At 40.8% G+C, this 12,424-nt stretch overlaps 1 protein-coding gene across 4 annotated transcripts in view; it reads right to left on the reverse strand.

Annotated features, from left to right (window-relative positions):
* lmbr1 (limb development membrane protein 1) overlaps positions 1–12,424 on the reverse strand; it is a 147,201-nt gene that overhangs the window by 52,371 nt on the left and 82,406 nt on the right. For all 4 annotated transcript variants that reach the window (XM_078424807.1, XM_078424816.1, XM_078424831.1 and 1 more), the window contains 2 exons: positions 8,195–8,259; positions 2,878–2,950 (listed from right to left, as the gene is read on the reverse strand). In XM_078424807.1, the coding sequence (XP_078280933.1) occupies positions 2,878–2,950; positions 8,195–8,259 (138 nt within the window). The remainder of the gene's footprint in view (positions 1–2,877; positions 2,951–8,194; positions 8,260–12,424) is intronic.

Raw genomic sequence — 12,424 nt, forward strand, 5'->3', positions numbered from 1 at the left:
CTTTTCATATATACGTGGAGGACGTGCACAATCCATGAAACCACCCACGGTTAAACATTTATGTGCATCTTTTTATAACAAGCACGAAAATAACTTATCAGCAGAAAGTTCACATACTATTAATTTTGCATATGCAGTCCAAAAAGGCTTGCTGCAAAACAATCCGCATTTCACTTTTCCTTTGATGGAGCAGGTCATCTATTTTTCAAATTTTCTTTGGATCTATGGAGTTTGTACGTTCTCCCCGTGACCTGCATGGGTTTTCTCCGGGAGCTTCGGTTTCCTCCCACACTCCAAAGACGAAGAGATTTGTACGCTAATTAGCTTGGTAAAATGGTAAAAATTGTCCCTTGTGTGTGGGATAGTGTTAGTGTGCGGGGATCGCTGGTCGGGGGATCTGGTGGGCCGAAGGGCCTATTTCCGTGCAGTATCTCTAAACTGATCTATGTTTAATTCCATTTTCAACTCTTCAGAAAACAAAGTTGAGACACCTACATGCAGCAAAGACCAAGTCGTCAAGTCTCCATCACTGAAAGCTTCTCTTTTATATGGGGGGGGTTACTTAATCAGAAATTCAATTAGGTCCTTCGCATGAATACTGTGGCCTGGTACTCAAGAGCATGTGACCCATCTCCACAAGCCTCAGGGTCATTCAATCATCAACAAAACAAGTCATGAATATCATGGAATTTTCTTCACTTGTCTGGAAGAGTGCAAGTTCAACAACAATGGAGGTTCAGTGCCTTGCAAAACAAAGCAACGCACTAACATCCACACCATTCATTCTCGCCACTGCGAGTGCACTGTGCCCGCATTGCGTTCCATCTGCAAACTGCCCTGCAGTCACTCATCTAGGTTATTCTGACTGCACCTCAAACACCTCAGGACCACCAATGGTCCCCTTCAAGTCGCACACTAACCAGACGGAAATATATTACCATTCCTTCATCTTTGCCAAAAGAGAGTCTTGGAACTCTCCACAATAACAGTATTGTTGTAGCTAGAGGCCACACATTAGGAACAACAGAAGCCATGCAGAATTATACAGAGATACAGAAAGGAAATGGGTGTTTCAGCACTCGGCACCGAGTCTGCACCAACCACAATGCATTCATTTTCTTTTTACATCTATTCTATCCTAACCCAATTTAATCTCCCCACATTCCTATCAGCTCCCCCCAACTCATCCCCAAAACTCATCCCCAAAGTAATTTATGGTTGTCATTTTGCCTACCAACCTGCACATCTTTGGGCTGTGGGAGAAAACCAGAGCACTCAAACACCTCATTACCCAGAAAAACCTTGAATAAAAGTAAGTTATTCCCAATCCCAGAGGATTGCCTAAAATGGAGAACAAGACATTGAGCACAACTTCTATCATTTTCATAAATATCACAAATACATGAAATTTATTCATCAAATCAGAGAACCGAAAGCAAGACATTTACTACTCATCTCTACCCAACTGGGAACCAAAATTAAATTATGCAAAACCTGCTAGTTATCTTTCAGATTCCAAAAAGTAGATTCAAAGACAAAATGTTCCCTTTATCAAATCCAATTGTCATCACCATCCAGAATGGCTTCATTGGATCAGAGTTTTTGTTTACATCTCGAGTATAGAAGTTGGGAGGTCGTGTTGCAGCTGTACAAGACATTGGTGAAGCTGCATTTAGAGCATTGTGTTCAGCTCTGGGCACTGTGTTGTAAGAAAGATGTTGTCAAGTGGGAAAGTCTACAGAGAAGATGTACAGGGATGTTGCCAGGACTAGAGGTCGAGTAGACTGCGACTATATTCCTTGGATCGCAGGAGGATGAGGGGTGATCTTATAGAGGTGTACTAAATCATGAGAGGAATCAAGAGGGTAGATGCACAGAGTCTCTTGCCCAAAGTAGATGAATTAAGAATCAGAGGACATAGATTTAAGGTGAAGGGGAAAAGATTTAATAGGAATCTGAGAGGTAACTTTTTCCACATAAAGGTGGTGGGTGTATGGAACAAGCTGCCAGGAGGTAGTTGAGGCAGGGACTACCCCAACATTTAAAAAAAAGTTAGACAGGTACGTGGATAGGACAGGTTTGGAGGATATAGGCCAAACGCCAACCAGTGGGACTAGTGTAGCTGGGACATGTTGGCCGGTGTGGGCAAGTTGGGCCAAAGGGCCGGTTTCAATGCTGTATTACTCTACGACTCTAGTATCTTCGATATAATCAGTTGAAACTATTTTTCTCCCACAATTTATGTAAGTTACCTGGATAAAGTCAACAATTGCTGAATTCACAATTGACAGAAAGGTGTGAAGAGGACACAAAAAGAATACAAAAGACTATACAGCAAAGCTATCATAAGACAACATGCTTGGAACTTTGCTAATGCCAGATTAGCAGATTTTACTTAATTATTAGATGCTACTCCTATTAGTGTTGTACATTGGATCAATCGTGATGTTCCTAAACGGTAAAGCATACACAAGGGGCTTAGTGGCCAACTTCTGAGTCATACGTCCACAATTAAGCCATTTCAAACTATACACAAACAGCCAAAAAATATATTTCCATCAATTCCTTGGTACTCAGTGCTCATAAATGGCAGCTACTGGAGGTTGATACAGGCTTTTCTTAAGGGAACCAAAAGCTAAAAGTTAATTTAGTTATCAATTAAAGGCAGTGATAGAAATTGATTGTACATTCTGTTCCTTTCCTTCTCAAATGGCAATCATTAATCCCATTACAAAGTCTAATGTTGGTCATATAAATCAAACTATTTCTGAAAATCAAGAGCTTCATGCACTTTATCATTTCAATAAATCTTTTCTCAGTGCAACTTCTCAGTATGCTGCCAAAATGCAAATAAAACTACACGTACATGCTGCATACCATTAAATCTTCTTTTCAGTGCTTCCTCCTGAAGACCAACGCAATAGATTTGTTCATCCAGGTCCTCTAAAATCTGAAAACACAAGATTTTTTTTAAATTGCAGTTCCCGAGTTTTATTTGAATACGCAACAAAATTTGATTATTATAATCAATGAATCTGCCAAAGATGAGGAAAACTTATTGTACAAAGCTTTTACTGGAATTAACAGAAACAATTTCTTTGCTTTTTCTTGCATAAACTTTTCAATTATTTGATCAATTTTCTTTTCAACAGATCTTTCATTGTATGCTATTAAACCTCAGTAAAATAATATGCCCCAGAAATGCTGCCTGACCGGCTGAGTTACTCTGGCACTGTGTGTCCAACTTTTACTTGAAAGATCCACATCTTTCAAAACCATTTTACCAATTGTAAAAAATAATCTTTAGTTCTCTCAAAACTTGCAACTGCTGAACCCTATAGCCTTACTTAATAATTGTTACCATTAATTCACGACAACATTTGAGGGATTCGTATTGTATACCTTCGTGGACAATAATTGTTTTGTGTTCATATATAACTATTGTACTTGTGGCACATTCGGTATTGGTGTTTAAGCAAAAAATAGTGTTGGAGGAACTCAGCGAGTCAAGCGGCATCTGTGAAGGATGGTTGTAGATCAGGACCCGTTGGAGAATCTTTGCTCAAGATTCCAGTATCTGTAGTCTCTCATATCTTGGGTTTCCTCCCACACTCCAAAGACAAATAGCTTTGTAGGTTAATTTTTTCTTGGTGTAATTGTAAATGATCCCTAGTGTGTTGGATAGCGCAAGTATGCGGGTACGCTGGTCAGTGCGGACTCGATGGGCCAAAGAGCTTGCGTCCACATTGTATCTCTAAACTAAACAAAAATAATAAAAGACATGGGGCAGGTAGTGTTTGGCAGAGCAGGCGGATGGATAGTCGAGGTAATGCGCTCCTTCGGCTGCTTCTGAAGGGCTTATGTGCCTCCCAATGCATAGACTGTAGGTTCTGGCTATCATTTCAAATTCTCCTTCTCCACTTTGATTTGTCATGGACCCAAAATTCCCAGCAGTCAGTTGCATTTCTTGAAGGAGGCTTTGAGCAGATTCTTGATTCTTTCGTCCACCTTGTAATCTCTTCCCACAACAGAGCAGGATATAGAACATAGAACAGTTTATCAAAAGAACAGGCCCTTCAGCCCACAATGTCTGTGCCGAGCATGATGTCAAGAACATCACTTAACTACCTGCACATAACTCATATCCCTCCAAATCCATGCCTATCCACGGTTTTTCTAAATGCCACGATCATATCTGCTTCAACTGCTATCCCCGTCTATGCGTTCCAGGTATTCACCATCTTCTGTTAAAAAAAGTAATAACTTGCCTCGCACAACTCCTTCAAACGTTGCCACTCTCAGCTTAAAGCTATGCCCTCCAGCATTTAATCAGGAGAAAAATAATTCTGACCACCAAGCCTATCCATGCTTCTTATAATTCTATATATTTCCATCAAGTCACCCACAACCTCCAGTGTTCCAGAGAAAACAATCCAAGTATGTCCAACCTCTCCATGAAGCTCATATCCCCTAATTCAGGCAGCATTCGCTCAAACCTGCTCTGCACCCTTTCTGAAGCCCCCCATATCCTTCCTGCAACTGGATATTCTCCAAATGCAGTCTAACCAAAGTCCTATAAAGCTACATCATGACTGCCTGACTCTTACATTCAATGCCCCAACCTATGAAAGAAAGCATTCCATCTCTAACACTTATTTTGGAAGAACGGGCGGCGCGGACACGATGGGCCGAAGGGCCTCTTTCTGTGCTGTAGGACTCTATGACTCTATGACTGATGACAGGAATGCAAAACTATGATAAACTGCCCAACGCAATCAACTGAATATAACTTGGGGATCAATATTGGGAAAGTTATGCTGGGGGTAAATGTTGCCATGAGTTCACTTATCCTTTCAGTCAATTAAGGTTTTTGTAGAGAGACCATCAATAGCAATCGTCTGCTCTCCGTTCTTTTGATTGCTTCATGATAGCAGAAAAGTCACGATACAAACTAATTAGTCTACAACACATAACATTACTGAACCGACCGGTACCAAACAAGGCTGTGTGTTTGTACCACTGACTGCTTCCCTCAATCTTTCTCGATGCACGTTGGGCTTCGCTGATGATAACCTCCATCTAAATGACCCCATCCGGTCTTATACGTTTTGTATAATTGTCTTTGCTTGTCATAATCATGATCACCTGCCAGTATCTTTCATAGACTTTCCAGTCGACACAATATGCATGGTTTTCTTTCCCTTTAGGCTTGTATGTATATGTTATTGCCAAACAGGCTATTTGATGTACTAAATTGTGCACAAGATTCTTTTTTTATAAGTGACTTTCCAGTTAATTGAAAATAAGAAAATTAGTTGTTTGTCAAGTGTAGCAGAGAGCAAGTCCTTAGTGATTATTTAGATCAATTATTGACATTTTCCATTATTAATTACACTGCTCATTGACAAAATTAAAATAGAAGAAACAGAGGAAAGAGTTCTAACATCCATCTTATCAGCTCCACATTCATTAGATTTTGCTTTGCGATCTGGACAGCTTCAAAATGATTCCATCACAAACTCATCTTCCCCTCCCTTCCCTTTTTAGCACTTTATACGCTCTGTTCCCAAACAAGTTCTTCTTCCAAGTGCAGCAGCTTATCAAATTTTGCAGAAACTGCAGGTGCTGGATTCTTGCGAAGAACACCAATCACTGGAGCAACTCAGTGGGTCAGGCAGCACCTCTGGAGGACATGGATAGGCAATGTTTTGCATCAGGAAAAGTCACATATCTATGTCCTCCAGGGATGCCATCTGGCCCGCTAAGTTATTCCAGCACTTGGCGTTCTATACAGATTGGGGCAAACATTTTGACGAGCATCTGCATTCAATTCAAGAGTCAAAACTCACCATCACAGGCTGTTGCAATTCTCCGCGCCACTCCCAATCTGGTGATTTGTCTGTGCCCCCCTGCCCTAATAATGCCCTGCATAAACTAGAACAAGTCCTCATTTTCCACCAGTGCATATTAGTCTTCACAATTGAACAAATCTATGGCTTCAGGCAAGTCCCATAATCCTCTTTTCTGCATCAGAAATGCCCATTTCTGCCGCATGTCATTTATGTATGACATTGGCTCAATAATTTATCTTCCCATTGGCAATGTCTGACTGTTGGGCATGTCCAGTAACCCTGCATTTTGTACCATTTCATGGTCTTTTGTCTGCATTCTCACTGTCATTCTGGTTCCATTTTTCATCTAAGAGCTCATGATCAGATGACCGTTAAAACTTACATTCGCAAAATCCTTGGTCTCAGTCTTTTAGATATATTTCCTAGTACTATTCCCTCAGCTTCTCAAAGAAGTTTATTTCTTTTCCAGTTGTCTAACTAGAAACACGAATCCTGTTTCTTTTACCACAGAATATGCATGATTTGTTGAACGTTTCTGGTATTTAATATTTTTATTTCAGATCTCCATTTTTTTTGTTTATCGTGTTGTGTTTTGGCGCATTAAACCAAGGGAGCACTTACACTGTAAATAGTACAGTCTGACGACATTGTAGACCACCGAGACCTAGGGATACGGGTACCCTGAAAGTAGAGATACAGGTGCCACAATGGCGCAGCAGTAGAGCTACTATCTTATAGAGCCGGAGACCCAGGTTCGATCACGACGATGGGTACTGTCTGTGCAGAGTTTGTTCGTTCTTCTTGTAACCGGAGGGGGGGGGGGGGGTCTCCTGGTGCTCCGGTTTCCTCCCGCACTCCAAAGACATACAGATATGAATGTTAATTGGCGGCGGTAAAATCGTAAATTGTCCCGACAGCGTAAGATAATGCTAATGTATGGGGTGATCATTGGTTGTTGCGGACTCGGTGGGCCAAAGGGCCTGTTTCCGCACTGCATCCCTAAAATCTAAAGGTAGACAGGGTGGTGACAAAAACATCTGCCTCACTTGCCTTCATTAAACAGGATATTGAGTTCAGGAGTTGGAACATCATGTTATAGTTGGATAAAGAAATTTGGACAATGGCCACATTTTGAATGCAATGTAAAGTTTTGGTTGCCCTGCTATAGGAATCATGTCATTGGACTGAAAAGGGCGCAATAAAAATTTTAAAGTATGTTACCTGAATTGGAAGGTTCGTGTTCCAAGGAGAGGATAGATAGGCTCAGATGTTTTGCACTGGAGATTAGAGAACCAAGGGGTGACACAGATTTCTAAAGTCATAAGGGACATAGATGGCCATAGTCCCTTCCCTGGGACAATGGAGTCCAAAAGTAAAGGGCCTATGTTTAATGTGAGAGGAGATAGATTTTAAAAGGTTTTGAGGTGAAGGTACTGCATATATGGAATGAGCTGGCAAATGAACTGGTAGCGACATGTACAATTATGACATTTAAAAGAGATTCACAGGTACATGGATAGCAAAAGATTCAGATGGACATGCACCAGGACTGCTAAAGTAGAGCTTGCTCATTTAGGCAACTTGGTCAGCATTTACAAGTTGGCCCAAAGGATCAATTTGTGCCGCTTAATGACAGGAAGAAAAAAATTAAAAGGCAGGACAAGTATGGTAAGAGGATTAAACTGTTGGTTCACCTGAAGATAAACAAGAACACATGCTCATTTACATTCTTCCCTTGATACAACAATGCAACAGAGTGATGCAAGGAACCAGCAGATGGAACAGGATGGGACGCATTTTCAGTTATGCGACGCATTCTAAAGATACATTAAGCTTCTGTATGAGGCAACTTTCACCAGAATGCCACCCATCAAAAACAATTTAATCACCCTACATTTACTAATCTATCGGAAAGTAAAATAATAAGAAAACAGAATGGAGCTTGAGATTGCTAAAAGCGACACACAAGATTTTATGAAAAGATATAAGATCCCTAAATTGATCTTATATTGTTGGCCTTTTACAAGAATATTTCACAGATTATACCATCAATGAGCCCTGTCAAAATTTCTGATGATCTCTTACAACTTTACAAATTTTGTTGGTAGTTCTGACTAAAAATGCCAGTAGCTTTGCAGCTTGCAGCAAAGCTTGCCACTTTGTGGTCAGAGAAACATGGTTGAAGTACACAAATTATTATGTATATATTCTTTTACAAGATACATAGCAGCAAACATATTCAGTATATACATAAACAATTTACAAAAGGAACATCTTTTTATGGAATCAAATTAAAGCAGAATTAACTGTTATACTTGCAGCTAAAGGACTTCATTACTTACCGTTGGCTTCACAAGCAACTGCCCCATAACTGTAAACATTCTGGAGAGACCAACCGGGGTGCACACTGAAAAAAAGGGCATTTACAATACCACATTAATTTTTTTTAAATTTGTGGCATTAAAATTCAAGTTATTCAAAATTACAAATGTAAATTCACATTATACATTGGTAGCTGTATAAATAAGCCAAGTGGGGGTGGGGGTGAGGGGAGGGGGGAATGGGGGTGGAGGCAGGGCTGGGGGAGTGGGGGTGGAGGCAGGGGAGGGGCACGTGTGGGTGGAGGCAGGGGAGGGGCACGTGTGGGTGGGGTAGGGGGATGGAGTGGGTCAGTGGGGGAGGAGAGGGCATAAGGGGGATTGAGTGGGGTGTGCGAATTGAGGGTGCTACACCAATACAGGAGAGGCTTCGGGTTCAGGGCTCACTCAGTCACACCCTCTCCCCTTCCCTGTCCCTCCTCTACGAGGAATGGACCCAACGGGTCCACTTGGACTAGTAGGTAATAAAAGTAAGGCTTGCCAGTACTGTTAACATCCCATGATTTAATAAAATAATCATGTAAATGTCTTGACCACATGCAACAAAGACCATATGCAACAAGCTTATCAGAATTTATGAAAAAGAAAAATAACAGGGCTACTGGAAATCTGAAATAAAACAAAGGTGGAAATACTCAACGAGCCTGGCAGCATTCATTGGCGAGGACATCAACTTGAACTGTTAGCTCCATTTCTCTCTCCACTGCTTCTGCCTGGCCTGCCAAGTATTTCCAACATTTTGTTTTATTTTATTAACTTTGCTAAACTGAGTTAACGAGACATTTTCAAGCTGCAGTTATGTTGAGAAAATGTACATACGTTGAAGACTGCATCATCTGAAGATTTGTGCTAGCATTATTCTGGTGTATTTTGTTCACATTACTGATATCTTCACCTAAGATGGTCACCAAGTGACCCTGGGGGCATGCGAAGGCTGATGAGGGTAATAAAACAAGGTCTCTGAGGACGCCAAGAAATAACTGACAGAAGAAATTTCAGAACCAACTTAAACATTGATGAAAGCTAGGATTTTTTCCATTTTAATCTAGGTAGATCCAGACCGAACTATAAATCAGGGAGTGCTTTAACAGCCATTACATTTTCAATCCAAAAAAAAGTCTCAGATGGAGCATTCCTTCCACTAAGAAACTCCACCAATATAACCAGCTGAAGTGACCCAACGGATCCATGCCATGCAAACAGTAATCTGTTTTTAGTTTAGTTTAGATACAGCATTGAAACTGGCCCTTTGGCCCCACAAGTCAACTCTAACCATTGATCACAAATCAATGTTACCCCACTTTCGCATCAAGCCCAAAACACATTCAGGACAGAAGCCAACTAACCTCCAAACCCACATGTCTTTGGAACGTGGGAGAAAATTGGAGCACCGGATGAAAACCCACATGGTCACAGGGAGAATGTTCAAACTCCACACAGTCAGCACCCAAGGTCAGAGAAGAAAAGAGGCCTCTGGGGTGAGACAGTAGCGCCACCAACTGCACCACTGCTAATTTGCAATTTGGATAAATCTTAACATTTTGCGTGATAACTCTTGACACAGTTTTGTTTGTGGGGAAGGCAAGAGGCATGGAAACAGAAGAGTGTGGGGAGGGGTGGTTTAAAAATCAAGATACAACACAGAGGAGTAAGAGAGTTGCTGCCTTACAATGCCAGAGACCTGGGTTCAATCCTGACTACAGGTGCTTTCTGTATGGAGATTGTACATTCTCCCTGTGACCGCCTGGGTTTTCCCCAGGTGCTCTGGTTTCCTCCCACATTCAAAAGGCATGCCGGTTTGAAGGTTAATAGGCTTCTGTAAATTGTGAATAGAGTGTGGGATACGGAACTGGGAATTCAGAAAACTAGTGTTCGGGTGATCGCTGGTCAGCACAGACTCGGTGGGCCGAATGTCCTTTTTCCACACTATAATCACCAAATAAAAAGCAAATCAAACACACTAAAAGTTTTATGACCCTTAACCCAAGTCACGCAAGATCTAAGCCACTCCATAAACTCATCCACTGCAGTGGAACAGAACAACAAAGCTAAGATGCATCTTTGGAAATTCTTCTGCCGGCTTGACTCCCAAAAATGCAATGATTTCCAGAAAATACTGAAATTATCCTGCTTAACTGAATCACTTTCCATAAAGCTGAAATTACCTTCACTGGCTAGATTGGACCAGGCTTTCCAAGAATTGCAGTTAACACAGGAAAATGGTATTAATTCAATTTATATAGTGGTGCTGCAAGTCACATTTCATTGCAGAAGTTGGAGCAAAATTGTTGTTAGAGAGTCAGAGTCATAGACCTGCACAGCACAGAAACATGCCCTTTGGCTATGCCAACCATTGTGCCAAAATGAGCTAGTTTCGATTGCCTGCGACTGGCCCAAATTCCTCCAAACCTTTCCTATCCATAAACCTGTCCAAATGCTTTCAAAATGTTGTAATTGTACCCTTCCCAACAACTACATTAGGTAGCTCGTTCCATTTCTACATCACCCTTTGTGAAAAAGTCATCCATCAGGTCCCTTTTAAATTATTCCCCTTCACCTGAAAACTCTGCCCTCTAGATTTAGACTCCACTACCATGGGGAAAAGGCCGTGTCTATTCATCTTGTCTATGCCCTTCACGATTTTATACATTTCTATAAGGTCATCCATCAGCCACCTAAGGTCCAAGGAGGAAAGTCCAAGTATATCCAGCCTCTCCTTATAACTTAAACCCTCTAGATCCCTTAACATCCTCCCAAATCTTTTCTGCAACTTTCTGGCTAAATGACATCCTACTACTACAGGAAGACAAGAACTCAAACAGGAAAAAATAGGTTGATGAGATTTGAAAAGACACATTAGGTTAAAGCCATATTATTCAAACACATGATGATCATTGAAGTTAACAAGGATGACCATTTATATGGAATAGTAACCATATAACCATAAATAGTAAATGAGGCAAAGCATAAAGGCCGCTCGAGGCGGTTTTAGTTTAAAGTAAATCAAGATGTTTCGTGGATGTTTGCTAGTTATCTGGAATTGGTATATATGACCGTACTACAGGATTGTTTATCACCTCTCACTTATTAAATTATGGATTTTTATCTCCCAAGACTTTGACATCAGTTGTTTATTCGACATATCTCAATCTTGAAACCCGAGTGATTGGCAATAGTCAAATGCCTACAACTATTCTCATAGCCCTGCAGATCAAATGAGATGACAAATTTTAAAAAATAAACAAGATTAACAATAAGACTATTATTGAATTTCTATAAGATTGTAAATCAAAAAATTATGATTGAGCAAAATAATGGTAATCAAAAATAATGACAAACTGTATTTGATAGGATGTTGCATCACAGATTATTTCAGAAAACATAAAAGTTCAACGTTGGAGGTATTATTTTAGTGTGGATAGAAGATTGGCTGGTTAACAAAAGACAGGAGACATAAATGGGTCAATGTCAAACGGCAAGATGCAATGAGTGGTGTGCCACAGGGAGGATGTTAATGCATTGGAAGCAGTTCAGAGGTTTACTAGAGTGCGAACTGGAATCAGCAGCTTGTCTTATGTGGAAAAATGGAATAGACCAAACTTGTATTCCTGGAGTTTAGAAGATCAAGAGGGGACACGATTGAAACAAAACTCTGAAGAGTCCTGACCGGGTGGATGTGGAGATGATGTTTTCCCTTGTCGAAGATTCAAGAACCAGGAGGAGTCAATGTTTAAAAACAGCATGTTGGGCACTTATGATCAAGGGGAGTCTTGGAAATTCCATTTCCTGAAGATCTATGGAAAGATTGTGAATATTTTTAGGCAGACACAGATAGATAAGAAAGGCAAGGAGAGGGCTAGTGGAGGAACGTGACAGAGTTCAAGCAGGAAAATAAGTTGATCAGCTAGTTTCACAAAATAGCTTGGGAGGCTTGAAGACCTAAGTAGTCTACCCAAGATCCTAAATTCATAAGCATGCCACTTCCTTGATTTTACTTACATAACCCGAGGGAAGTATTGCATGAACTCAGCGGGTCAGGGAGCATCTCTGGAGGGAATGGACAGGTAACGTTTCAGGTTGACCCTTCTTCAGTCTTAAGAAGAAACCCAACCAGAAATGCCATCTGCCAAGTCTGAAGGGTCCCAACATGAAGCATTGTCTGCCAAGTCTGAAGGGTCCCAACATGAAGCATTG

The sequence above is a fragment of the Rhinoraja longicauda genome, chromosome 2 (assembly GCF_053455715.1).
Source record: "Rhinoraja longicauda isolate Sanriku21f chromosome 2, sRhiLon1.1, whole genome shotgun sequence".
NCBI lineage: Eukaryota > Metazoa > Chordata > Chondrichthyes > Rajiformes > Arhynchobatidae > Rhinoraja > Rhinoraja longicauda.